The sequence below is a fragment of the Sebastes fasciatus genome, chromosome 20 (genome assembly GCF_043250625.1).
Source record: "Sebastes fasciatus isolate fSebFas1 chromosome 20, fSebFas1.pri, whole genome shotgun sequence".
NCBI lineage: Eukaryota > Metazoa > Chordata > Actinopteri > Perciformes > Sebastidae > Sebastes > Sebastes fasciatus.
The window spans coordinates 24,260,584-24,288,378 of NC_133814.1; the positions used below are offsets into that span (position 1 = coordinate 24,260,584).

At 38.5% G+C, this 27,795-nt stretch overlaps 1 protein-coding gene across 2 annotated transcripts in view; it reads left to right on the plus strand.

The window, feature by feature from the left end:
* The first annotated feature begins 5,276 nt into the window (after nucleotides 1–5,276).
* Nucleotides 5,277–27,795, plus strand: part of skap1 (src kinase associated phosphoprotein 1) — a 37,002-nt gene continuing 14,483 nt past the window's right edge. For both annotated transcript variants that reach the window (XM_074619760.1, XM_074619759.1), the window contains exons 1-8: nucleotides 5,277–5,533; nucleotides 7,838–7,943; nucleotides 8,513–8,541; nucleotides 9,234–9,350; nucleotides 23,802–23,882; nucleotides 24,086–24,169; nucleotides 24,257–24,381; nucleotides 26,004–26,067. In XM_074619760.1, coding sequence (XP_074475861.1) covers nucleotides 5,494–5,533; nucleotides 7,838–7,943; nucleotides 8,513–8,541; nucleotides 9,234–9,350; nucleotides 23,802–23,882; nucleotides 24,086–24,169; nucleotides 24,257–24,381; nucleotides 26,004–26,067 — 646 coding nt within the window. In that variant the 5' untranslated portion in view covers nucleotides 5,277–5,493. The remainder of the gene's footprint in view (nucleotides 5,534–7,837; nucleotides 7,944–8,512; nucleotides 8,542–9,233; nucleotides 9,351–23,801; nucleotides 23,883–24,085; nucleotides 24,170–24,256; nucleotides 24,382–26,003; nucleotides 26,068–27,795) is intronic.

The following is a 27,795-nucleotide window of genomic DNA, read 5'->3' on the forward strand; positions in this document are numbered from 1 at the left end:
ACCTTCACAGGGGCTTTTTGCTGGGAGGCCAGTCAGGCGCAGGTCAACGTGGGGACAATTCTGGCATGGGATTCAACTCGCCCTGACCTCGTGGCTTCCTGTAGAGACGTGACAGGGAAGGAGAGCATCATGAAATATCAAGCATTCAACATGAAATACTGAAAATTATTAAACTAGGCATGAAAGAAGTCATTTTGCCCTGTTTAATTCAAGAATTTTAGATTATTGCAGCACCTTGAAAACATTTCAAGTTTCTTATTTTTTGTCTTTGTACTGCAAAAACTAAATTTGTTTAAAAAAAAAAATCAAACCTAATGTGCAAATTAGCCATGCACACAGTCTTTTATTTTATTAGATGTGCTTCAAAATGTTCCGTTTCTGCTAAAATTCTCAGGCCTGTTAGTCTGTGAAATGGCAATAAATGTTGTGTTTATGTGTGTGATGTTGCTTAGGATATGAAATAATTATCTTGTGAGCTTGAATACACATTAGTTCAACCTCGCTTTGACTGATATCCGGTGTATTCTGTCGATGTGAGCAGTGTCTGATTGAGCTTTGGTTCCTTGATGGCTTTCCTTGTAGTGTTTCAGTAATACAGGATCAATAAAGCGATAGTCAGACTCCATACACCACTATTTCTATTAGTATTGCTACCACCAATACCTCCTCTACACTAATGTCAACCGTGTATATAAAAGCCCTGTCCATCCCATTGCTGTTCACCCTCTACTGGTAATATAAACCATTCATCCATGCCCTGTCACATATAGTGAGGGACCAATTTAGTGATGCCGCATTCACGTGTTGTCAGAAATAGCCTAATTAGTTTTCAAGCTTAAACCAAAGACCCATTAAAGTGGTAATTACTGTGATTTAAACAGTGAAAGTGAGGATTTCTGATACCCAATTTGAAAAACTGTGCTTTTTAGCTATTAATTTATCTGATTTAGTAAACTGAGCCTTAGCTGGTATATATTTTATTGTTGTATGGCTTTGCTAAAACATCAGTTTAATCCCTATGCGTTTTCTTATCTTTAAAGGTCCCATATCGTGCTCATTTTCAGGTTCATACTTGTATTTTGTGTTTCTACTAGAACATGTATACATGCTGTAATGTTCAAAAAACACTTTATTTTCCACATACTGTCTGCCTGAATATACCTGTACTTACCCTCTGTCTGAAACGCTCCGTTTTAGTGCATTTCAATGGAATTGCAACAGAATTGCGTTGCTAGGCAACAGCTTGGGTCCATGTTTACTTCCTGTCAAATGATGTCATTCACATACACTGCAACAGGAAATAAACTGGGACACATTTGGAATGTTTACGTTTAAAACCGTGTAATGGTCTAAAAATTGTATATTTGTGACATCACAAATGGACAGAAGTCCTAACGGCTTGTTTCAAAAGCACAGTTTCTGAATACGGACCGTGTGTATTTCTCCGTATATTGAGCGTTTTGATAGTTTAACAGTATTTATATAGCACTTGAATCTGCTTTATAATAGGAAAGACATGAAAATCTCACTTTTTACAATATTGGACCTTTAAGCAGAAGGCAGCTGTATTTCTATTACAGGTCTATATTATGTTATTTTCAGCAAAACATCACAAACAACACTTTCACAGCGTCTAAAGTGGTACATGAAGGCAGCATCTGCACAAAATGTAATGTAAATTAAATTAAAAACACACAAAAAAAAAATGTATACCAGCGTTGTCAAAGTGGTGGAAAAACATTGTTAGTGTGCAATAAAATAAAAACAAAAAAACAAGAATCTGTAAAAACATTGCCCGAATGTACTATCTAGCTACAACTCTGATTTACGATTTTACAACTTCATTAGCCGCTAGGGAGGATGAGTACCTGAATGCAGCACTATCTAGCTACAACTCTGATTTACGATTTTACAACTTCATTAGCCGCTAGCGAGGATATGAGTACCTGAATGCAGCATTTAGCTAGCTAAGTGCTGCATTCAAGTGAAACCACTTTATTAAAAACTAATTTCCACCTTTTATTGTAACATTAGGTGGAAAATATGAACTTACTCTGAAATATTGTTGTTGGAGGAGGGACGTCGCCTGCCGTCAGAGGCCCAGGTAACCTTAAACAAGCTAAACTAAGCTAATTAACGACCTGGCGCGTTAATTACCATGGTTACTAACAGTTATAGCTAGTTAGCACGTTAGCAGCGATGTGACCGTTAGTTAGCTAGCTTTAGTCTGATGACCAGTGATGGAGGGATAACGAACAGAAAGGTGGGTATGACCTCCAGCCAGGTCTCAAACAAACAAATACACATACTTACTTTTAATTAAAATATTACAATAACGACAGACACATTCTAATAACTGGAATAAACACATTAGCTGTTGCTTGTGAAGGCTAGCTCGCAGTGAGGTAATGATATGAGGGAAAGGGTTTGGGCTGTTAGATATTACTTTATATATTACTTTATATATTACTTTCACCACTTTCAGACGACTTTTAATAGAATAAAACTGTTGTATTTGTGGCTGTATGAATAATGGTGAAATACTACTAGCGTTAAATGATTAATTCAAAACACTAATAGTCTGTCATTTGTTTCAACCACAAAACTGGGACACACTGCAAAAAGTTACTATCTATCTATCTATTTATCTATCTATCTATCTATCTATCTATCTATCTATCTATCTATCTATCTATCTATCTATCTATGTATCTATATATCTATTTATCTATCTATCTATCTATCTATCTATCTATCTATCTATCTATGTATCTATCTATGTATCTATCTATCTATCTATCTATGTATCTATATATCTATTTATCTATCTATCTATCTATCTATCTATCTATTTATCTATCTATATATCTATCTATCTATCTATCTATCTATCTATCTATCTATGTATCTATCTATCTATCTATCTATCTATCTATCTATGTATCTATGTATCTATCTATCTATGTATCTATCTATCTATCTATCTATCTATCTATCTATGTATCTATATATCTATCTATCTATCTATGTATCTATCTATCTATCTATCTATCTATCTATCTATCTATCTATCTATGTATCTATCTATCTATCTATGTATCTATATATCTATTTATCTATCTATATATCTATGTATCTATCTATCTATCTATCATAATATTGTATCTATCTATCTATCTATCTATCTATCTATCTATCTATCTATCTATCTATCTATCTATGTATCTATCTATCTATCTATCTATCTATCTATGTATCTATATATCTATTTATCTATCTATATATCTATGTATCTATCTATCTATCATAATATTGTATCTATCTATGTATCTATGTATCTATGTATGTATCTATCTATCTATCTATCTATGTATCTATCTATCTATCTATCTATCTATCTATCTATCTATCTATCTATCTATCATAATATTGTATCTATCTATGTATCTATGTATCTATCTATCTATTTATCTATCTATATATCTATCTATCTATCATAATATTGTATCTATCTATCTATCTATCTATCTATCTATCTATGATAATATTTTATCTATCTATCTATCTATCTATCTATCTATCTATCTATCTATCTATCTATCTATCTATAAATAAACCAGGCACCATTGTTTGACCAAAACCCTACTTTGTACCAAGGTTATAATGACCTTGAACATGTACTGGAGGGAGAAAACACAGTTGACCCCTTTGCTTAATGTAAAAGTAATGCAGAATAATTTCTCCAATACACCAGCATCCGGTATGCTGGTCTGCTGCTTGCCTGTTTTAGTAGTTTCCAGTGGTGGACGAAGTACTCAGATCTTTTACTTAAGTACAAGTACTAATTCCACAGTTTAGAAATACTCTGTTACAAGTAAAAGTCCTGCATTCCAAATGTTACTTCACTAAAAGTATTCTAAAGTAATAGAATCAAAATAAACTTAAAAGTGCCAAAAGTAAAAGTAGTCATTATGCAGAATGGCCCATTTTAGAATAATATATATTATATTATTGGATTACAATTATTGATGCATTAATGTGTTCATCACTTTAATGTTGCAGCTGGTACATCTGGAACTCATTTTACTTTATTTATATATATATATTTTCTATATTACTTTACATACTGCTGGATAGCATGTGACTTCCCCCCTTGGTAGCAATAAACCCTTATTGATATAATAAGATCATCATTTATTTGTTTGTTATATTTTGTAATGTTAATCTGAATCTGCAAAGTAACTAAAGCTGTGAGATAAATGTAGTGGAGTAAAAAGTACAATATTTAGAGAAGATAAAAATACTCAAGTAGGGTATAAGTACCTCAAATGTATACTTAAGTACAGAACTTGAGTAAATGTACTTGTTACTTTCCACCCCCTGGTAGTTTCTGTGCTGCTGGGTGCAGTATTTGATTTCAGAGTGATATTTAGATATTATTTCAACGGTTTATAAGATTTAAATAGCTTTTTATTAAATTGAAAAAACACCTAGGGGGCGTTTTATTTTGCTGACAAGTATTTTTTTTCAATATAATGTGGTACTTTATTGATCCCCGTGGGGCAATTGTCTGTGTGGTCTTCCCACCACTTTGCAGGGAGGTCAGGCTGCAAAAGATCAGCAACATATCTGGAGCTGGCTGGCAGGGATTCACTGTCTTGCTCAAGGACACTTCAGCAGTCCAGATGCTCGCCAACCTGGACATGTGAGCCCAGGTCATTTGGTTGAAGATTTGAAGTTATGACAAAGGGGATTTTTGCATTATTTAAAGCACTTCTAAAGGTAACTGGATATGGAAAGATGTTGACACGGTTATACACTAGTTGGCAAGTTATACAAACCAAATTCCTTTGATCTTTTATCTATTGCCATTTGATTATCAGGCAGACGGACACATATATACAAGGGAAAGCTTTAAAAGAGAGGCAGAGATGCATGTCATTTCAGCAGAAGTCATATTCAAAGTTGCTGTAATCATGTTTTTCAAGTTGCTCATTTTGTGTTTCACCACAAACACCTGCTTCTACATAAGATGTTTGTTCACATCTTTATTACAGGCAGTTTTGCGAGGCTCCGATGCTGCTAAAGGTATCCACTGTACAGGATCACGGCCCCCACTCAGGCTTTGTTTTCAACAGCGTTATTGTAGGTCAGACAGAGGGGTTTTCTCTGTGTTAGTCAAACCTTGTCATCAGCTTGTCTCGACTGAGAAACCAGAGTGCAGAGGAAGTTGTCATCCGTGCACCTGCTCCACCCCATTTTGTGCAAATCTATATGCATGCACGGAAGTCAGGTTTCAGAACAAGAGGACACAGGTGGTTAGATGCTATGCTGTGCCATGCTATTATATCTGCCATGGAGCTGTAACAGTATGACAGAGGCTGGGTGCACATAGGCTGCCTTGTGGAGTAAAAACCAAAGTGTGAAGGGGTGGAAAAAGTCTGAAAATCAAGGGAACCAAAGTGTCTGGAGTTGGACAGGTGAAAGCACGGGATGGGAACAATCCCGGTGGACATTAGGCGGCTTTTGGATGGTAATGTCTTTACATTTTACTGTTAATAATGCTTTTTTAAAACAGTATCTCTCAATCCTGTGATTAAATAAGAGTGTAACTGTAAGTTCACATGCTTATCACGTCAACATGACATTTAAAATGTACAAATGATATGATTCTACTGGTTGTGAACACACTGACAAAGCGAACTAACCTAAAAAACAGGATGTCGCATCTTCCTTTTTATTCTTTATTTTATTGCTCAGAAACTTATCGCAGCTGCTGTTGCTTCTATTTTTACAAATGAAAAACTATAAAATAAAAAACATATCGCACAATGAGAGGCTGACCTATACAGTATATTACTACATTTGCATGTACTGTTTCCAGTGCCTTTGGAAGAACATTTGCATATGTCCGTCCCTTTATGTAGCGTGGGAGAACATAAGGACATCTAATCAGATGGGGATGTAGGTCGACCTGTTTTACAGACATGGTTCTTACTTTACTGAGTAATATTCAATACCACGGTGAAAGAAAATATTCATCATACTTCCTTTCTAAAGACATTTGAAAGCGTAATGTCTTACCACTATGTCTTTGGATTTAATTCTTACATGTAAACCACACAAGAGTTTAATGCTTTTAGGCCCTGAAGAAGCAATGTAGTGGTAAAACTATAAACAGCTTAAATATTTCAGTCGCCAGTCATCATTATAGAAACAACCAACACATTTTTAAAAAGTTGGAATATTTGAAATGAGTATTTTACATCAGTGAGACTTTACCAATGTGTTTTATGAGTTTCCATTTGAATTACAGTATATGTACAGTACAGGCACCCAAACATAAAGCCATACTCTTTGTAAAGGAGAAGCTTTAACCGAGATGTATTAAACATGTAGAATAGATTATCAAACATACAGTATGTACGTAGAGACAAGTTGTGTTGAAAGCTGAAAGGTTGTTGTGTTGGATTTATATTGTACAGATGTTCAGTGTCCATCTGCAGTACGAGTATGAAATTACTTGAGAAAGTGAGAAACTTTTCAAACTTATATTTAGACTTTTATGATATTTCATGACCAATCAGACTTCGGGAGGACAGATTGAAGTGTGATCTGCAACTCCTAATAGAGAGCTGCAGGGATGATGTATGTTTGTAGGCCAACCAGGAAGTTAGTATCGCCCTGGTTCCCTCAACAAAAAGCCAATGGGATTTTTCCATGTGGCAAACAAACGTTCATGATACTTTACGTTTTGTTCAGCAAGATAATCTCCACAAATGAACACCACTTTTAGCGTGAGTATAAACAGCGAGGAGGTAAAGGAGGACAAGTCGGCGTGATGACGTTTAGTAGTCTCATTTAGCTTGCTAAGTTGTTAACAACCGCCTTTTTAAAGACATAGTGTGTTCCAATCCACGTACTTCCTGAAGTACACTTCAATGTAGTGCACTGTGTGCAGTCTGAAATTACTTGAGTAGTGCGTACATTTCAACGGAGTGTTGTCGTCTCAAATCGAATACTATGCGGCGCACTGACCGTAAATGACGATCGCAACATTTCACCGCGGCTCGCTACCCGCCAAAATATCTGCCTGCTTTGTTGAAGAAAAAAATTAGAGCAGAGTGGAAATTACGTTTCCTACGTCGTCGCCTACGATGTGTCCTCCTGTTGGCTGAAAATGCACCGGTATGTTTACGTATTGTATTGTTTTATTCTGTTATCTACATATGTTTGAATAGTGGTCGTGGTCCCGCCCCTTCCGCTACGTAGCCAAGATGGCGACAATTGAGTGTGGAAAGTGTCCAACGTTCCACACTCAACAATCTGACCGTTTTGAGTATAACATCCGGGTACTTTGAGTGCACTGCATTTTGCCGTACTTCCCAGTGTGAACGCACTTATGCACTCAAAATAGTAAGTGTAAGTACAGAAGTACGCGGATTGGAACACACTCATAGAACAGCTTCAAAATTCACAAGTGAGATAATTTCTGACGTATTTTATATCGTAGAACAAAACTTTGAATTCTCTTCAGCTTGTGTTAATCACAGACCTTATTTCAGGCGTCTAACTAAAAACCCATTAAAAAAAAAACATTGACTTCCAGACGAAGGAACCAGAAGTGCTAAAATGCTTACTCATTTCCAGGTTTTAGGACTCATTCCTCCACCACTCTATTATGGGATTTTATCTTAGTAAATAATTTGAGCAAATGCTGAGGGTTTTATCTCAAACAAACATTATTAACTTGATCAAGTGTTATTCAATGTTTGAATGCTTCAAAATTGTGTCCTTGATAAAACACCATGCTACCAGTGTTATCTGTTCTCTTCAGACTGTGAGCTGTTTGTAGCAGAGATCCTTCAAGGCGAGGACCTCACTGAAAATGCCGAAGAGACACGGAAAGTCTTACTGAATAACTTCAGGGTCGTCCACGTAAGGTAGGACTCCACCTCCAGAAGCAGCATTAAATCAGTGTTTAGCAAAGCTTTACTAGTCAAGTGTCACAATGTAATTTCATGCCACCATTATCTAACTTTTGCTGTTAATACCACCAAGAACCTTAATTGTTGCTGTAATTGCTTTAAACACAGTTGGCAAAATTACTTTTGAAGGAACTCATTTAGTCTAATGGTGTCACCTTCAAGACTTCATGCTTGCTCTTATTTATTGTTTTTAAAGATCTCGTAGAATAATCTGTTTTGATCTGGATGATTTAATCTTAATGTGATTTAATTTCCAAGCATGAACAGTCCAAAAAAACTCTTGTAAGAAGTACGATAGTTTACTCCGGAAACGGCTCCACTGGTGTTGCCTGCACTGCACGATAAGACGCGCATGCTCTGGTATACAAGACTTGTGGTTTTGTGACCTTCTGTACAGGAAACAATTGCTTTTTTTTTCAATTTCTTGAAGCAACACTGGAGCTGAGTTGTCTGAAAATGAAAGCACAGAAAGCTTTAAAATTCAGTGTAAAAGATTTTGATATATGCTTATTCTGATTTTACAGAAACCCTCAAGAATTCCCCTTCCCTTCATGTAAGTAAAATTACCCAGAATCTCTATCATCAAAGTAACACAAACTGCTGTATCGACACTGAGTTGTTTCAGCTATGAGTGTATATCTATTATGTGTGTGTGATTACATACTCTGGTAGATTAAAGTTCACAAATTAGGGATGCACCGATCCGTCTTTTGCAGTCCCGATACCGAGTTTTTGGTATCGCCCGATACCGAGTACTGATCTGATACCAGTTTTTAATTAATGAGCTGTATGGCTCACTGTGTGGAAGTGAATGGGATCATTCTTTTATGTGTAAGGCGACATCAGGCTTTACTTAAACATAGCTTTTCTAACTTTGTTAAACAAAATGTAATAAATAAATACACCAGCAACTTGGTAAAAAATCTTTAAAATTAACAGGAATTACAATTCAAGTGTAAACTTTTTATTGCAGAATCAAATTGGTCGAAACTTAAACAGGAATTAAAATTCCAGTTTATAATGTATAAAGTATATAAAAATAGAACTGAATTGAATAGATCGTCCCCCATTGAGTCAGTCATGACTCAATATCCGATCCGGTTTCGGTATCGGTGCATCCCTAGCACAAATCAGTCACAGGTTTATCATGTACTACTGAAAGTTAAGTCAAAGTCTTTTCTAACGTGACACACTCACTCACATTTGCTCTATTTCTCACATTTTCACCAACACATACACACCCAGCGGACTTCCGGGATGACGATGGTTCTGATGACAACCGCAGTTCCAGTCTGGGTCGCTCTGCCCCATCGGACGACGCCTCTGTAGCCTCTGACTACCAGGATGATGGAGCCGCTGACTGTGAGTTAACAATAGTCCTGACTCTGATTCCCTGTGTGTGTGTGTGAGGCTATTTGCGCAGTGCAGAGATCTGAGCTCTAAAAGGCCTAATTCTAAATGTGGGTGTCTATGTGCGGCAAAGCAGCACTGATGGCTTTTTCCTCAAATGAAAAAAAGGCAAGAATTTTTAATTTGCGCAGCACACATTAGCCCAGATTATATATATATCATACCATCTACTTTAACCAAGGACAATGAAGGGAAATTTTAACCCTGATAATAGATGTCTATATCATCTGTGTGAACATGCCGAAAGGCCACAGTGTTCGAGGAATTCTGCACCAACAAAGGAAATTAGGAGGAGTCACAGGAGACAATGCGGTATTCCTCTGAGAAAACTAAACAGTTTTAACAAACAACCCTCGCCATCCTCGCTGGCACACCTACACCTCGCCACAGGAAGCGCAGTCAAACCCTGTATATTGTTGCTCGCTTTCTTAATTTGAAAAAACAGACCACATCTGTGAATCCCTCCCTCGCTCCCTCGCTCCCTCCCTCCCTCCCTGGCCTCCTACCTCTGCCTGGCTCTGGTGACTCCTCCTCCTGGCCAGTCTGCAGGTAGGCTGTCCTGGTGCTGGAGAAAAAGGAGGCTCACGAAGGCCTGATTGGGGACCTAGAGCTCCCTCCAGTGGCGGATCCTCAGCTCCTGATCTGTCCCCTTCAGCTGTATGTGCGGACTGTGGGAGGCGTGGAGGCGGCCCACACAGAGAGGAGGCTTTGTAGCTGCAGGCTAATGCAGTGATTGATTGACCCTGAGCCCCTCTATTCTTTCACAACCGGGTTTGAAATACAACACTGTACCTGAGGGGCCATGTGTGTTCCATCCCTCTCTCCCTTTATCAATCTTTCTCTCTATCTTCCCCTCTTGGACTTGTCCTCCCTCCCGTTCAGAGTTTTTGTATTTCTGACTCTATGTGCCAGCTAATAGCCCTTGACGTGACATGCCGCAGGTGGGCATTATTGACTCGGCTGCCTCAGGTGCCCATCTATACCCTGTGCTTTCTTTTTCAGCTCCTTTTCCTGAGGTAAAGCCAGAATCATGTGGAATTTCCCAATAAGAAAAAAGCGTTTGCAGTCGTTTTGTGATAGTTAATGCCAGCTGGATGTAGTCAAAAACAATCTCCTTATTTGGAAATGTCTTAATGAACTCTTCTGCCCACAGAAGAGTAACCGTCGCCTTTCTCAATTTTGGAAAAATAGAGTAAACATATCACGGCAGATGGTGGGAAGATAGACCACAAGACAATGATAATTCATTTTTTTGAATTGTTCATTTCAGAATAAACAAGACGAGATTTCCTTGGGGAAACAAACAAAATCAAACAATAAAATGCTTTAAAAAATTCCCTTAAGGCCATAACGATAATACGCACAACCACAAACTACGCCGTCTGTTACTGTGGATGTTGTTAAAGCGCGAACATTGTGTCGCGCCATATTTGGCGTTAAATGTGAGAAATAGCCAATTATGCAGCACTACTAGAATCTTCTTTTTTTCTTTCATTTGCATTTTTGCTTTGAATATCGAATGCCCCCCTCGACACTAAACAACTACACTTTAAAAAGAAAAAACACACACATTTTATTGTTGGATCAATAATCATAACATTTGATTCTGTAAGACAAATTTACACCTCACAGCTTGTGAGGCAGCTTTATTGCAGCGACCGTGTTAGCGTAGTGAATGGCCTGTGTCCTCACTAAAAGGGCATGTGGAGTTCATAGTTCATTCTCTGTTCACCGCCGGTTGAAAGAAAGGGCTCACACTTTTCTGCTGGGCGGTCTGCTTCAATGGAAGAGGGAGTGTTTGTGGAAAATAATGGCTTAACCACTTAATGAAATCAGTGGCATTTTTGGGGAGGAACAATCATCCATGGTGACGATTTTCTTTTATTCCTTTTAATGCAAAAATGAAAGGTAATTTTGTGATTTAGAGAAAAGCATTTGGCTTTAAAGAGAAAGTGGAAAATCAAGTTGAGTTTAATCGTATCATTTTATTTGAGGCTACTGTACACAATAGAGACTTTGTGACTCGGAGAATGTATTATCCGTGGTAATCGACTGCCTGCCTTCGCTGCTCTCTGTTCCCTAACCAGAGAGTGAGTGAGTGTGAAGTCGATGGCTGCTTTTACACGCAGGAGGAGCCTGTGCCGTTTGATTAGATGCGGTGGCCTGTTGTCTTCAGCGGACTGGGTGACACCAGATTTGTAATGGCTGACAGGAACAGATGGAGCCTCCATTGTTAGCCCGGGTGTCTGCATGGTAATGTGAACTGAGTTTCACCCGCCGACCGCACCGGTGACCTGACCGCGCCTGCATCCTCACTCCAGCCTCGTCTGCCCCCCTCTCTCTCTCTTTCTCTCTCTGCTATTTGGGGCTCACACACATTTTCAGGATTTCTTTTTCCATCTCTGCCATTCCAATACATTTTGCATACATAAACAAATATGTGCACAAAATGCTTCCCTCTGGCGTGAATCTCTTTTACACACACAAACATAGACCCCAGGAGACAGCCGGAGACGTGGGGCTTTTAGCCCCGTCATGCTGTTTGCAGGTCAAGTTTACGAAGTTGAAATGGCCTGTTTGTTTTTCTTTGATTGGGGGAGCACCGCTGGGCGCTCGGGGATGTTTGCTTGGAAGCTGCAGCGATGACAGAGCACCGCAGGAAGAGCTTTGTTTCAGGAGGCGTGCAGAAAAGATGACGCTTTCGATACATCTCCCTCTTCTTCTTTGTGATCGTAATGATTCTATTATGATGCACCATATTGTGTTTTGCTCAGGTGTGGAGGTAGAATTGATCAAAACGTAGATGCCATGTGCATGTTATTTTCTGCCATACTCATCAAGTCACTTTATCTGTTTGTGTAATTTACTTACTTAATTTACTTTAGATATAGGCAATTTCATTGTCGAGTAATCTGTCAATTATTTTCTCGATAAAAATGGGGAAAAATGTCCATCAATGTCTCCCAAAGTCCAAGACGACGTCGTCAAATGTCTTGTTTTATCCACAACTCAAAGATATTCAGTTTATTGTCATAGAGGAGCAAAGCAACCTCAAAATATTCACATGAAGAAGCTGGAATCAGACTTTTTTTCTTAAAAAATGACTCAAACCGATTAGTTGATTATCAAAATAGTTGCCGATTAACTTAATGTTGACATCTAATCGATTAATTGTTGCAGCTCTAGCTGCAGGTACTGATTATTTTTTCATTTTCCCGATTAATCAAATAATCATTTGGTCTATAAAATGTACGAAAAATATTTCCTGGAGGCCAAAGTAATTTCCTCACATTGCTTGTTTTCAGTTTACTGTCACATTGGACAAAGAAAAGCAGCGTATTCTTACATTTGAGAACTAGGGAATTGCCATCTTTGTTTGAAAAATTACTTAATCAATTATCAGAATAGTTGCTGATTAATTCCTGTCCATTAATCAGTTAATAGCGGTAGCACTAAAGGCAGGTGTGTTGTGTTGTGTTGGCCTATTTAAAGAATGCAAAAATGTGACTCCTGTCTGTGATTACTGTGCCGACCCAATTTCCTAAACCAATTACTTGCAATAGAATGCAGTTGGATAACCAATTTGAATTTATGTCTCGCTGTTGCATATTTCTCATTTGAATATGAGGAGCCAATGCACAGTAACAACATTATTACACTGTGCTGGTAAATAGAATATTAAATCTAAATTTTGTCACTTTGGCTGAAGCTTGAAAAAGCTATATAAAGTGAAGTGCTTTTGAGGGTGCATGCCCGGGTCTCTTGGCTGGTGAAATGGGAAAAAACGTTGCCAGCTGACAGATTGATGCTCCATTAGAGGGTTAATCAGCAATGTTTAAAGTGCCAACTGGCCCCTTGTCTGTGTTTGAAGGCAAATTAAGTCATGGAGAAAGAGCAAGTTTCTGTGTGCTTCACAGAGGAAGAAAATAGATTAAATAAAAGGACAAGAATGTGAATAAACTTAGCATTTATCACAGTTTTTCTCAATTGTATGCCGCACCTGGACAGTATTTTAGGTCAGCATAGATGACCTCCTCGTAGGTTTGTTGGCCTGTGGTCATGCTGTCTGCCCACGTACTGAACTCTTGACCTTTGGCCTCTTGCTTGACCAACCTGTGACCTGTCTGCACTCAGTCCAGAGTTGTGTGAATGATTGGCCTTCCCGTCACAGGACGCCCATCAGTCACAAAGTTTATGTGGAGTTTCTCTGATAGCCATCTACTGTATCTATCTGTCAGGAGATCTGCCTGAAGTGGAGATTAATTTTTCACGGCATTCATCGGTGTATGGATTTCGTGACATTTGGATAGCGGCAGCTCGTTTGCGAGGAAGCGAGGAATATGTTAATGAGCCCCCAGTCTTCCTCACTCTCCTTTCCTTTCCTCTCTCAGCTGAAGCCTGTGTGCTTTTGTAGAAACACACACACACATTACAAGGCAGGAGCAGGCTCTGTGCATCGCTGCGACTGCTTGCCACCAGGGTTCAAAAGTTCACACTATTCCCCTAGGGCTACTGTGCTGCTGCAGATGCTGATAGTCTTTTCTTTCTCTCTCTTTCCCCGCTGCCTTTCTCTCCCTCTCTCCCTCGCTGTTTACACTATTAATCTTGTACACTCTCTCTCACACACTCACTCACACTGCCTGGCAAGAAGAGAGCGGCTTGAAGGGGGGATTTGGACGTATTTAACCGAAGGGCATCCATCACTCTCATCTCCGGCTTCACCCCCACCAAAAGCCACACCGTGTAGTTTTTTGCATCCTCTCGGTTTGCAAGCCCTCTGATGCAGCTCTCCCCTCATTTGCTTTGTTTTATTGTTGCATTGCTTATAATTACATCCCTCCGTTGCCTCTGGTGTAGCGCCGTGTTGAAACCCAGGGAAAACAGGAGAAGGTAAATGTGCAGCAGTCCATCTGTAAAGAGGCACATAGGCAGAATGCAAAGTGGGAAGCTGGGGCAGGGTGGCTCCTAATCTCCCCCAGAGCTGTCAATGTCACAGACAAATAGCAAAACTATCAGATGCGGCGGGTTCACCCAGAGGTTAGCGTTCCCAGGTACCTCCTGCATTCACTCCCTCTCTTTCTCCCCTTGCCTTGCAAATGAGAATTTGATTTTGCCCTCCACTGGAATCCATTTCTGGAGATGAATGAAGTTTCAATGCCAAGCCCAGGTGGCCCCGCTGATTTCTTAGGGAAATAAATGGAGATGGGAGAGATGTGTTGGCCTGTACACAGACAGTGACACGACGGCTCCCAATGCCTCTGGGATCCCTCTGTTTAATTGTTGCTGTAATGTAGCACTTTAAGGTCATTAACATGCCCTTGTGGAGTTATTCGAGGATGTTGAGGATGCATCCCTCTTTACGCCGGGATCTCCGCTCGGCTGGAAGAAGTCAGCCTCGTGTGTGTGTGTGCCAAGTGGGACAGGGCTGCCGAGGGCTTGTTCTTTATCTACAATGGAAATTTTTTACCATTGATTTGTAGTGGCTTATGCTGTAAGTTAGCTTATCTAAAAGAAATGGAATCAGAAGCGATTGGGAAAACGTTTGATTGTACTGTTCACACAGTTTGGCAGTATAAAAAACTGTAATTAGTTGTATTTAAACAAAAAAAATTCTGTATTTAGATACGAAACTTAAAAATGTTATTACAGTTAAAGTGACAATATTTAAAAAAAAAGAAAAAAAAGATGCCAGGCTTAAATAAACAGGGTTATTATTGATTTTTATATTTATTAGGTTTATTTAGCTAAATTTAGTATATTCAGTGATTATAATTTTGGTTGCGTGTGTAAAACAGTAAAAAAAAAGAAGTGTGCAAACATAATAAAAAAGTAAATATTGAGATTGTTTTATTGTTTATATTGCGTTATATTTTTCTATGCATTTGTATGTTGTCATAAAATCCGTTTTAAATGACTTATGCTGCAGTTACTGTCATCGAGGTTGTTAACCGTTTTCCTCTGAATGAAGCATTGCAACAAAGATGTTTTTTCCTGGTTTATTTACTGATTTATTATTTTGAATCCAATAAAAAATATAAGAAATGTTGTAAATTAAAGTTTGTAAATTATAAACAATTATGAATAATGGAAAAATCCTTTTTTTTAAAGTGTCCACCTGTTATATAATATAATATATATTAATTTTTATATACTGCAAATACTTGATAATATGATGTATTTTATTGCAGCTATTTAAAAATCAACCATATTTCCTGTTGAAAAATAGGAAAACAAGCAAAAACAGATCTGCAAAATATTCTAATTTTTTACAAAAAGGCCAGATTAAGTAATTTTTCCGTCTTTAATCATATTTGTTTATGAAAGACTGAATGGAAACCTGCTAAAAATATAGACATAATATCACAGTATGAATGAAATTTAGAGTTAACAAGAATTAACATAATTTAAATTAAAAAAAACCAGTAAAATATGTAGTGCCATTTACTGGGAAAAACTTGCTCCAATAAATAATCATCTTTTTATAATTTATTAATAGGAAATGTTGTTTTTATTATATTATTTAAAGTAATTTATATTAATCCCAATAAGTAAAATATGAAAATAATTTAAATTAATATTCTTATTTTAAACGAAACCACCTTCTTTACACTCCGATTTTGAGCGTTTGGCCTTACTTTCCTTGACAGAATAATTTTTCTGTAACACCTGTTGCCCATTGGACGGTGATTTATGAAAGGAGTCAAAGAATGATAGCGTCATATAATTGTTTATTGGCATAATATGTAACAGCAGTGACTATAAAATAAGACCAATTATATATAAAGGTAATAAGCATGAGATATTGCTCAGAAAGCACAGTGCAATAACACGGTCCTCACGAACATACTTACTTACCATTATTGCTAAAATTATATTTAAAGCATTTTAGTGGAAATAACAGGAGCATTTTAAAGTTGCAATAACTGTACATTCAGAGAGCGAGTGTGTCGATTTTCTCCGAGTGTTTTTCCCTCCAGGCTCTGTCGTTGATTGTGTTATATCCCGTTTTTATCACAGATATGCAGGCTCTCCTGTGGGCCTGAACTCCTCCATTGTTGGTATTTATATTCTTACTACTGTTTCCTTCTTTTTTTTTTGTCTCTGTCAGTGAAGCAGCTGAAAACCATCCCCAGCGATTAGAGGATCATTGTATCTGCAGTTAAGCATTTCAATAGTGGTAGTAAATCTAGAAAAGGGAAATTCAGGGTCGCTGTATACGCTGCTTATGGCTGCCCAGGGGGAAGCCGATGTCACATAGTAAATTTAGCCCCTTAGTGTCTTTACAGTGGCCGGCCTGTGATGTTTGAATGTAGGAATAGAGCCAAACGGAGCCTAGAACGACTTGACATCTAATCCTGCGAAGAAGCACAGAACTTTATTTATTTTCTCTTCCAAATTGCATCAAGCGTAACAGACTAAGTCTGACAATAAAAGAGAGAAACACCGACACATCTCTGCACTGCATTAAAGTTGCAATATTTCCAGTATCCAAATCTGCGATATTAAATATTTACCTGATCATTTGTGCGTATATTAAAGTTTTTATTCAGTCGTAAAGCTTTTATCTCATCTGTTGTTTAACCTGATTGACATCCTTGATCTAAAAAAAAAAATCCTTAATCACTCCTGCATAAATTCCCGGTGCCATTAAACATTATTAGAGGAGGATACAGGCATCATGCAGCCTGATATAATGCACTGCATGTTTTCTTTGGTTCAAACACATGCATTAGGAGGTTCTAAACACGGTTTATGTATCGATGACTGAAGTCCTAATCAAATCACGGGGAGGAGAGGAGGGCAGGGAAGACATTCTGCCCTTAACCTCAGTGCCTCTCAGTCTCTCTCCTCCCTTCTACTGGCCGCCTCGCTGGAGGGACGCGCCGCAAAGGCCTCCTTCTTTAATGAGGAAAAATGTATCAATTTAGCTTTGGCCTGCTCGCAGATTGAGCGCCGGGTGGGTGAAGGTGCACTGAGTGAATCCTTTTTCCTAATCAAGGACAGTATCGAAGAGGATTGCGGTCTCTGTCGCTCCGTCTGTAGAGTCAGCAGCATTCCTCCCCGCAGCCCCCTCAGGGCCGGGGAGCCTCTCGCTGCCTTCTGTTTCACCTCATCAGCAGAGTTCATGTGGGGGTCAGGTCCTGCCCCCTGATGCTGCATTCAATGCAATACCTCTCCGTGAGAGCCCCCCGCGCTCAACGACTAAGCACAGGAGAAAGAAAACATATGATATCTTTATGATTTTGATTCCTACCTGTGCTGTGAGGGGGGTCACCTCTTCTACACGCTCATAAATACAAAAGCTATATCCATCCCAGAGTGGCCAGTGTTAACTGATGTATTTCCCCGTTGCTTCGTTTTTCTCTGGATTTTTCTCCGTCTTTACTTTATTTATTTATTTATTTATTGATCTATGAGGGACAGCACACGTTAAACAACATTAGTGTGATTTAAATTTGCCAGACAAAAGGATAATTTCCATCCTCAGTCATTACAAATTAAAAGAAACAAACAAACAGGCGCGACAAAAAGTAGACTAGAGCTGAAAAGATTTGTCAATTTATTCATTAGTCGATAGAGAAAATAATCAGCAACAGTTTGGATAATCATTTTAAGTCATTTTTTTAATGCAAATATACCAAAAAATACACTTGTTTCAGCTTCTCTAATGCAATTATTTGTTGGTTTTCTTGATTTATTTTGACTAAAGATGAGGACTGTTGTCTGAACCTGTCTTAAGGGAGCTAGTAACGGGCATTTTTCACTATTTTATGACATTTTATAGACCATCGTTAGTTGCAGCCCTAAAGCAGACAAAAACCCTAAAAGCACATAAAGTACAATATAACATAAATGATAAGAAACACAATAACAGCTGTTATAGAACAGACAGATAAGGCGCTCAATTTATTGATTAGTCGATAGAGAAAATAATCAGCAACAGTTTTGATAATCATTTTAAGTCATTTATTTTAAATGCAAATATACCAAAAATACACTGGTTTCAGCTCCTCAAATGTAAATATTTGCTGTTTTTTTTTAATTATTATAATCTAATAAAATGTTGTATTTTGACTTAAGATTTTGGACTGTTGTTCGGACAAAACAAACAGTTTGAATATGTCTTAAGGAGACAGTAATGGGCATTTTTCACTCTTTTACGACATTTTATAGACCATTGTTAGTTGCAGCCCTAAAGCAAACGGAAACCCATCAAAGCACATAAAGTTAAATATAAGATAAATGATAAGAAACCCAATAAAACACATATAGCGCTCATGACAATCACAAACAACAACAGCTAAACATTACAAATATACAGTATAACCTCACAAAGGATCACATAAATATAGACTTTAAAAGCAGATACTAAGCACGCATGACCCACACACTAAAAATAAATAAATAGAGCAAGCACATAAGACAACCAATATCAATGATCTAAATTACAGACATGCAGGCTTCAAATAAACCAGACAACCACTGACGGACGGAGCAAGATAAAAATATTATCAGTTAATTTTATTTCCATGTCTTTCTAAACATTTCACCCGTCCCACACGCCATTACAAGACATTGCTTGTGTGTGAAACATCATAAATACAGCAGCAAGACATCCTCCACACGTTTACAGTATATTACATTATAAACAGCATACATCTGCATGATTTTAGGTAACATATTTTTATATAAAACGTTTTCAAAAGCGGCACAGAAGAGCAAAAGGAGAACGCTTGTTATAAGCCAAATTTGTATTCTGATAAAGGGCTTTTTTCCCTCCCTCATCTCGCAGTCTTTCCCCATGTAAGTGGCTGATTTAAATGTTTTTATATGCGGATACAATAGTGGTTCAAACCCTCTGGAAGTACATGTTCCCCTGCCAGTGCTGTCGCTCCTCTCCGCCTCTCTACCGTCTCGCAGAAAAAGACACTAAAGCGACCGCTCACTTTCCATCTTGTGTCACACCATCAACATCTTCAGTGCATTTTTTTGTGTTTTCATAACATCTTTGTTGCATTATGACCACCGTTAGATCTAATGTAACATATTAGTCCTCCCACCCAACCATTTCCCTTCACTTTGATTCACTCTCCATCCAGCCTTTGATTGACTTTCAGCCTAAGTAAAGTGGATTTTAATGAGAGAATACATTAACTCCCTCTGGTCATGCTAACATAAATCAGCCTTTTCTTGCGGGATCAACTGCTGAGCTCATAACACCATGCTGAGAGAGTGTGAATAACCAAATGAGAGATTGCGGCTGTGGCAAACCGCTGGCAGCTCAGATGCATTGTTGTGTATCTCCCCCCCCCCCCTCGAGTTTAAAACAAGTTCAGGACGGCAACAGAACGGAGCGCTTATCAGCACCCAGGTCAGCTTGGAAATGTCCCTTTGTCAGGATCAATTAAACGCATATCTCTGGTCAATTTCTATTGATTATTTCCTTCCATTTAGAAATGGCGTGACTCGCATCTTTTCTTGCTGATGACCAGTGAGAGCAGTTAGATTCAGTTAGGGTCGCCCGTAGCAACTCCTCACCTTGATTTACAAAGCACGTGGTGCGGCTCTAACATCACATCTATCTGCTTCTCTTTGTTGGTAATTGCACTCAGCTAAATAGGTTATGCTGAAATATCAATAAATTGCCATCAAATTAATGTCAATACCAAAGCTGTGGATGGTGCTAATTAAAATGCAAAAGGGATGAAAATGAAGTCATGGCATTGCCCTGAATAATTGATAACGCAATTTATGATTTTTATGAAAGAGTGCCGTCTGTCTGCGATTTTGATGAGGCCTTAATTAGATGCATTAATGTGTCTCTCCGTGCCTGTAGTCAAACTCAAAACTCAAACACCATGATGGTTGTTGGGGTTTTTTAACGCCCTTAATTACACATTTTCGAATAACATTACCTCTGAATATCCACTTAAAATCGCACGGGTCCCAAAGAGGTGTTAGTGTGTAATTTTCATTAAAAGAGGCATTGTTAACTCAGGACCAATCAGAGCCTGTTTTTGTTTAGGGTGGGGATCAGGGACTTGAGCGAGCAGCATTAAGCAGCGTGATGCTTTCAGGTTGTGCTGCTACCCCGTGGAATAATCCAGAACTATTGTGTGCATGTTTTCAGTAGGGCTGCCAATCAATTCAAATTTTCAATCGCGATCAATCGCATTATTGTCCATAGTTAATCGGGATAAATTGCAAATTAATCTCACATTTTTTATCTGTTCAAAATGTACCTTAAAGGGAGATTTGTTAAGTATTTAATACTCTTATCAACATGGGAGTGGGCAAATATGCTGCTTTATGCAAATGTATGTGTATATTTATTATTGGAAATCAATTAACAACACAAAACAATGACAGATATTGTCCAGAAACCCTCACAGGTACTGCATTTAGCATAACAAATATGCTCAAATCATAACATGGCAAACTGCAGCCCAACAGGCAACAACAGCTGTCAGTGTGTCAGTGTGCTGACTTGACTATGACTTGCCCCAAACTGTATGTGATGATCATAAAGTGGGCATGTCTGTAAAGGGGAGACTCGTGGGTACCCATAGAACCCATTTTCATTCACATATCTGGAGGTCAGAGGTCAAAGGACCCTTTTGAAAATGGCCCTACTAGTTTTTCCTCGCCAAGTTTGGAGCGTTACTTATCATCCTTCCTGACGAGCTAAGGAAACCTAATGGATTCCTGAGGTTTTCTAATTTCTTATGATGCCAATATCTTCCGTCCAACTTTAAAACTGAGCCCGCTACAACCTCTGAAAGATCGATTGCGTTAATGCGTTATAGAAATTAGTGGCGTTAAAACAAATTTGCGTTTATACGTTATTACCTCGTTAACTTTGACAGCCCTAGTTTTCACTAAAGTTGTACCCGTGTTTTGAGATTCATAAAAGCAGGACAGTCGAGTGAGGTCAGGTCACCCGGCGTTAAAGTGTTAAACATGCATGAATGTGTAATGTTTATTGACTCAGGCAGATCAGAGTGATCCCGTGTTGATTTTGCACCTCCTCATCTATTAGCCGGGCTCGACCTTTGAGATAAATGAAGAGCGAGGGAAGCAGACGGATGAGGGGATTAGAAGTGGGCCGCAACAGGGAAGCAGGCCCAGGAAAAAAATGGACGGACTGCCGGCAGATAGATGAGGTGGGGGAACATAATGACCGCTGTTTGTTATGATGTACTGAATCAGGTTCTCTTTGACAAAACAGTCCTTAGCACCTCTGTATTTATAGTGTCACCGGTCAGTCCATCCACAAAGGCAGGCTGATGATATGTGAGCGTGTTAGTGCTGTGAGGTGTCTGGGGCTCTGCTCTGGAACGACCCGCTCATCTGTCAGGCCCACGAGCTGAAGTGGTGTGGGGTTATGGGATCACAGGCGGGATTGTTGTGAACTTAAATCTCTGAAATGTTAAAAAAAAAGCCAATATCAGCTTTATTTTGCTCTCTAGATCAAAGTTATTCAGAGAAAACTCACTGAGAACAAAACAACTTTCAGAGACGTCGTCGGTATTCAACTGCTTTTTCATGTTGCTGATTTTTATGAATGAGAAAGCGGTTCAAGTTTGTCCAAAGTTGGGCGATGCTCTTTGTTTAAACAGAGGGCCCAGATGTGGGATGACATGTTTGGTTTTTCCCAGCAGTTAAACAGGTCCTTTCTGAGGGGGGGATGGACTCCAGGCATTCCCCTTGTCATCAGCGGTCTGAATGGGGTGTCACACTGACTAGTGTAAATGGTCTTTAAATTGTTCCTGTGTTTCAGACTAAAAAGGCGGTTCCTGCTCTCCCTTTGCTTCTTTTTTTTTTCCCCTGCGAGGCTAATGCCTGTTGACTAATGAATTCGGAGGAAGCTGTGCTTTGTTTTTGACACATGGAAAAGCCGGGTACCCCTGTTGAAACACAGGGCGGAAGACGGCCCTTAAGGCCGACCTGGGGTCAGTTTTACAAAATCCCCTCTAATGGCTAAAGGCTAGACAAATAGGTCAAACAAACAGAGTTCTTGTTAGAACTTCAAAACATGAAACAGCTGGTTAAAACCGCTTCTCTCCTGGTGGTCGAGTCGAATAACTACCGTACAACGCTTCCGGTTAGATTCCAACTGTCCCATGAAGGTGAAAATGCCAACCAAAATAACCTTAATAGCAAACTACACCCCATAGACTGTATATAAGAAGTGGACGTAGTCACCGTGACGTCACCCATCGGTTTGTGGACTGCCGTTTTGAAACCTAAAGTTCGGCATTTTGTCCGTCGCCATGTTGGTTTTTGCCACCAGAAGTGACACGAGAGGGTGGAGCTAAATACAACCGATCGCTGAATAAGATATTTTTTGGCAACCGAAAAGGTTGTCATTAACTTTCATGAACTGAGAACTGAATTGTAAAACAAAAACACGGACAACACCGACTGATACCGAGTACCGATCCGATACCACTGTGATAAAAAAATATAGAGTTATTATTATTGAAATATGCCAATTGGCTTATGTTTTCCTCGCTCCGACTACCATTGCCGTTACACTCTCCACTAGCACCCCACTGTAGTTGTTTGCAACGTACTCGCTGATACCCAATCCCGAATTTGGGCAGCATCGGACGCATTTCCGATACTGGTATTGGTATCGTACCAACTCTACCTGTATTAACATCATATGCCAGCAAGAATCTGTGATTATGTGTATACTGTAGTACAAACAAAACAGTGTGGAGTTCCTTCTCTTCAAACTTCTCTCCAGCACAAATAGCCTAGTAGGCTAAATACTATATGAGCTGCATTGTGCAGTACTTGCCTAACAACTGCACTAATTAACTAAAGCCTTTTAAGTCGTGCCATTGTCCGTCCTATCATGTTTAAAATTTGACTTTGCAAATTGAAGAGAGATTTCCACAGGAAGGTTGCTCCCATTAAAAGTGCAATGTGAGCAGATGAATGGACTGCAGCGCTCAGCAGCACTGTAAATGTATTGATCCCGGCTTCCTAAAGCCTAGCGGGGATGTATTTGATCCACAGGGTTGGAGACGTTACATTCAGGGTGTGTGTGTGTTTGTGTGTGTGTGCGTGTGGTAATGAGGAACATTTAAGTGCAGCGTATTAGGAGTTAGTGCTGAAACAATCAGTTGATTAGTTGGTTGACAGAAACTATTTCAATAACAAATTCATTGTTTTAATGCATTAATCAAGAAAAATGGAAAACTTTCTCTGGTTCTAGCTTCTCAAATGTGAGGATTTGCTACTTTATCTTTCTTTTATATCATTATAAATTTAATTTCTTTGGGTTTTGGACTGTTGGTCAGACAAAACAAGACATTTGAAGAAGTCACCATGGGTTCCTTTTGTCTATAAAACGTTCCTTTTAATGGACAAATGAACTGCTTCTGTTCACAGACTTTGGTGACATCCCCCTTGTGGCAGCCCAGGACCTCGGAAACATCTTGAAGCAAGGCCACTTGGAGAAGAAACGAAGAGGTATAGCAGCATGTACTGTAGATATCAGCCCTGGGTGAAGTGGTTTTATCGAGTAATGCCGTTTGTTTTAGTTACTCGGAGTGCTAGATGAGTGGTGCTGACTACATAATTTTAACCTGAGCAGAATAAAAGAAGCTATAAAAAGTATTTATTAATATATATTTGAACAAACGTTGGTCATATCAGTAGTTTTCATCCTCTAGATCACAGCTTCTTTGGCTCAGAGTGGCAAAAGAGATGGTGTGTCCTGAACAATTCAATATTCTACTACTTTGGGAGTGAAAAAGGTTTGTTTGAAATGCCAGCGTACAGAAACATTACAGGCTCGTAAATTGAATCAGATAACATCCTACCACGTATACTCATCCCTACAGATAAGCAGCAGAAGGGTTCCTTTTATATCATCGACTACAGCGTGCAGCTGGTGACCAACCTGAGAAAAGACTCCAAAAAAACGTCCTGTTTTGAGCTCTTTTGCCCCGGTCGACGGTCTTACCAGGTGTGTATTACCACAACAAGCCTGTACAGATTACTAATTAATAGTATGTGTCAGGGAATATAATTTAATAGATGTTATTTTGGAATACTTTTTGAGGCCTTGGTAGTGTCCTAATGTACAAAAGTAGCCCTTTTTCTTTAGCAGAACTACCTAAAATCTTAATTACACATATGTTGGTGTATACAGTGTGTTGTCCAGTAAGTAACAAGACACTGCAGTAATGAGTGACAAAGATTTTATGAGGGTATTTTGTGACGGACATAACAGTGTCTTCATTACGTAATTGAGTGAAAAGTTAATTTTTCTACTTTCTGAGTGGTCATAATTCCTAAAAAAAATATTTTAATGGCTCCTTATCGAAATGTATTTATGTGAGGGTCATTGTAGGCAAAAAAAATAAAAAATTATTTAGATTAAAGTGGTAAATTTACGAGAAAGAACTCACAAATTTACGAGAAAAAAACAAAATTTTCCTGAGATTATAAAGTCACAAATTTGTGCGAAAAATCTTGGAAAAGTTGTGTTTTTTTTTGTCATGGAACCACATAGCTTCACTTTGCAGGGTTGGATCAACCTCATCACACCACAGACGCCAGACACTGCGGTAACGTGAGCCGCCGAGTGCAAAGTATATTAATAATATTAGTATTTATTTATGTTCATAAAAAAACACAGAAAAAAAATGAAAGAAAATGCGTATATGTACTCAGAGGACATCCTTACCATAATAACACTATTTCAGCCGGCTGCAGGCTGGCGGTACCGTGGTTTTGCACTTGATGGCTCACGTAAATTAAATCTCGGAAATGTTCTCTGAATATTACCGCCCTCCACCGGCTCCATTATTTATTTATTTTTACCTACAATGGCCCTATGGTGTCATTGTTAATCAATTAGTCGATCAACACAAAAATGAACCTGTTAATTAGCCTATTTTGACAGTCAATTAATTGTTTTGTCATTATTTAAGCAACAAGAGTGCCAAAAATTCGATAGTTCAGACCTTTCAAATGTGAATATTTTCAGTTTTTTTACGTCCTCTATGATGGTAAGATGAATATTTTTGTTATTTGGACTTTTGTTCGGACAAGACAAAACATTTGAGCACGTCAACTTAGGCTGTAGAAAGTTGTGACAACGATTTTGTATTGTTATTTTTACATTTTATGGACCAAAGGATTAAATGAGAAAAATAACCAGATTAAACGATAATTAAAATAATTGTTAGTCAGAGCCCTACATGGGATTATGTTTAAATGAATAAATATCTAACTCTCAAATATTTGTATTTGCTTCAAAAATCCTGTATCGGTCGGGCTTTAATCTAAATCCATTTGGAAAACATTTTATCCACACTTCTATATGGCACATTAGTCATACTGCCTGAGTATAACACAGTTATTTCAGCATTTATATGTCTTAATTGAATATTTTAGATCTGATAATCTCATAGCTATTTCAAAAGGGAACCTTTCTATTCACCCCTTTTCTTCCTTATTAGGCAGCTAGCAGGAGAGTTGGTTTATTGAGGTGAAGATTAAAAATCAGGATATTTATATCCATATAAATGCACCCTTGGATGTGATGATAATTGCAGGATTATTGCCGCTGTGTCCCATTAGTTCACTGCCAGCAATCCTCAAGAGGCCAGAGAATGGGTGGACCAAATCAATTTTGTACTTAGAGGTAAGCCAGCGTCTCTTTGTAATTTCTTCCGGTGCCTATTGCATCATGTGCAGTTTTTCTGGAAGAGCGTTCTTTGCTTTGTTGCTTCTCCTAAAGTTTGTGTTTCTTTTCTCTGTGTGTCCTTATTTGAATCAACGTTAGAGGATGTCAGCCCTCTTAGACAAATTGATATTTGGCTATATAAATAAAATTGACTTGAGTTGATTTTTTAAAAGCCACATAGGTTAATTGGAAAATACAGTTAAAGCAGTATAAACCGTCCTATCTTCTTTTTTTTTCTCAATTTTCCTCTAAAGTTTGCTTGTGTGTTTTCGAGGGGCAGAAAGGTCAGAAATGAAAGGGAGCCCTTTATCATCTCTGACTCAGATGAAAACCACCCGATCCATCACTAACTGCACAGACGAGTCCTGAATCTCCTCATTCCACATGTCACCCACCATGTCATGTGCACCATCATGTAGCTCTAGTTCTCCTCCTTCCCCCCCCCGACCACTCCTCCCCTAACCCTCCTACCGAATTCCAACTTACAGGAAATTGATTGGTAGATGTTCTGGTTATCCTCCAGTGACATTGATTTCTGCTTGGCCGCTGCTGTACGGCGGAGGACCTGATACCCTGTGTTGCAGTGGCCAGTCGCCTGCAATGAGACGGCTCCTCCATCTGAGCGAGCAGTCGTGCCTAGTCTACTCTAAAATGGGCTCGGCCCGGGCCACTGATTTGCGGGAAGTAACAGACACTCTGCAGTTTGTCTTACTTCCTTCCAGACGAGTTTTACTACCAAATGCAGTCCTGATCCAGAACATGCAGATTATTATTATTATTTACTCTCATCACCTCCTTAATTAACCTCACAATTAGGCTGACTTTTCTGTTCAACATGTACTTTCATTTTTGTGGACTTTATGGAAATGCAGTAGTGTTTTTGGCATTGTGCCTTTATTTGCCTTTAATACTGATAGTATAAATACAGACAGGAAATGCAAGGAGAGACAGATGGGTATGACATACAACAAAAGATGCTATTATGTGGCATGCATCTTAATCGCTAGGACAACGTACAACCCAAAATTCAGATTTTAAAGATTAACACAAGGTATAGAGAAAATGGGGAAGCATTTAAGATAAGATAAGATAAGATAAGATGAACCTTTATTAATCCCTGGAGGGAAATTTAGGTGTCAAAGCAGCAACATCCGAAAACAGAGTGAAACACAGGAGAGGTAAAGGTATACAAAAATTATAAAAACAATATTAGAGATATAAAAGATACAGAGTGAATGGGTGAACATAGTGTGTACAGTCCGTCAATAAATAAATGTAGTATGTACATATGTGCAGTTTATAAAGTGGTATATAGGATGTATAGTGTAAAGTGCACCATTGGTTAGAGTCCAAGATGGTTGCAGATAGTGCATGATTAAAGGCAGATAGTGCATATTAAAAGGTAGATAGTGCATGTTTAAAGGCATAATATTTAAAGGTATAATATGTAACTAGTCTACATTAAAATGTCTAAAATCGACTAGACCTATGTTATATATTTTGTTGAGTTGTGTACATACGTTATTCCAATTTTCAAACCTAGAGAAATTCGTAATTTTAACCAAGGTAAAGGCCCGTTTCATATCCCCTTTGTGCAAAATCCAGTTTTAAGCCACATTTTTACAATACTTTTTTAGATCTTGGTTGTTTTTAACTCTAGATTTTAACCAGATGAAGGATTTTAGT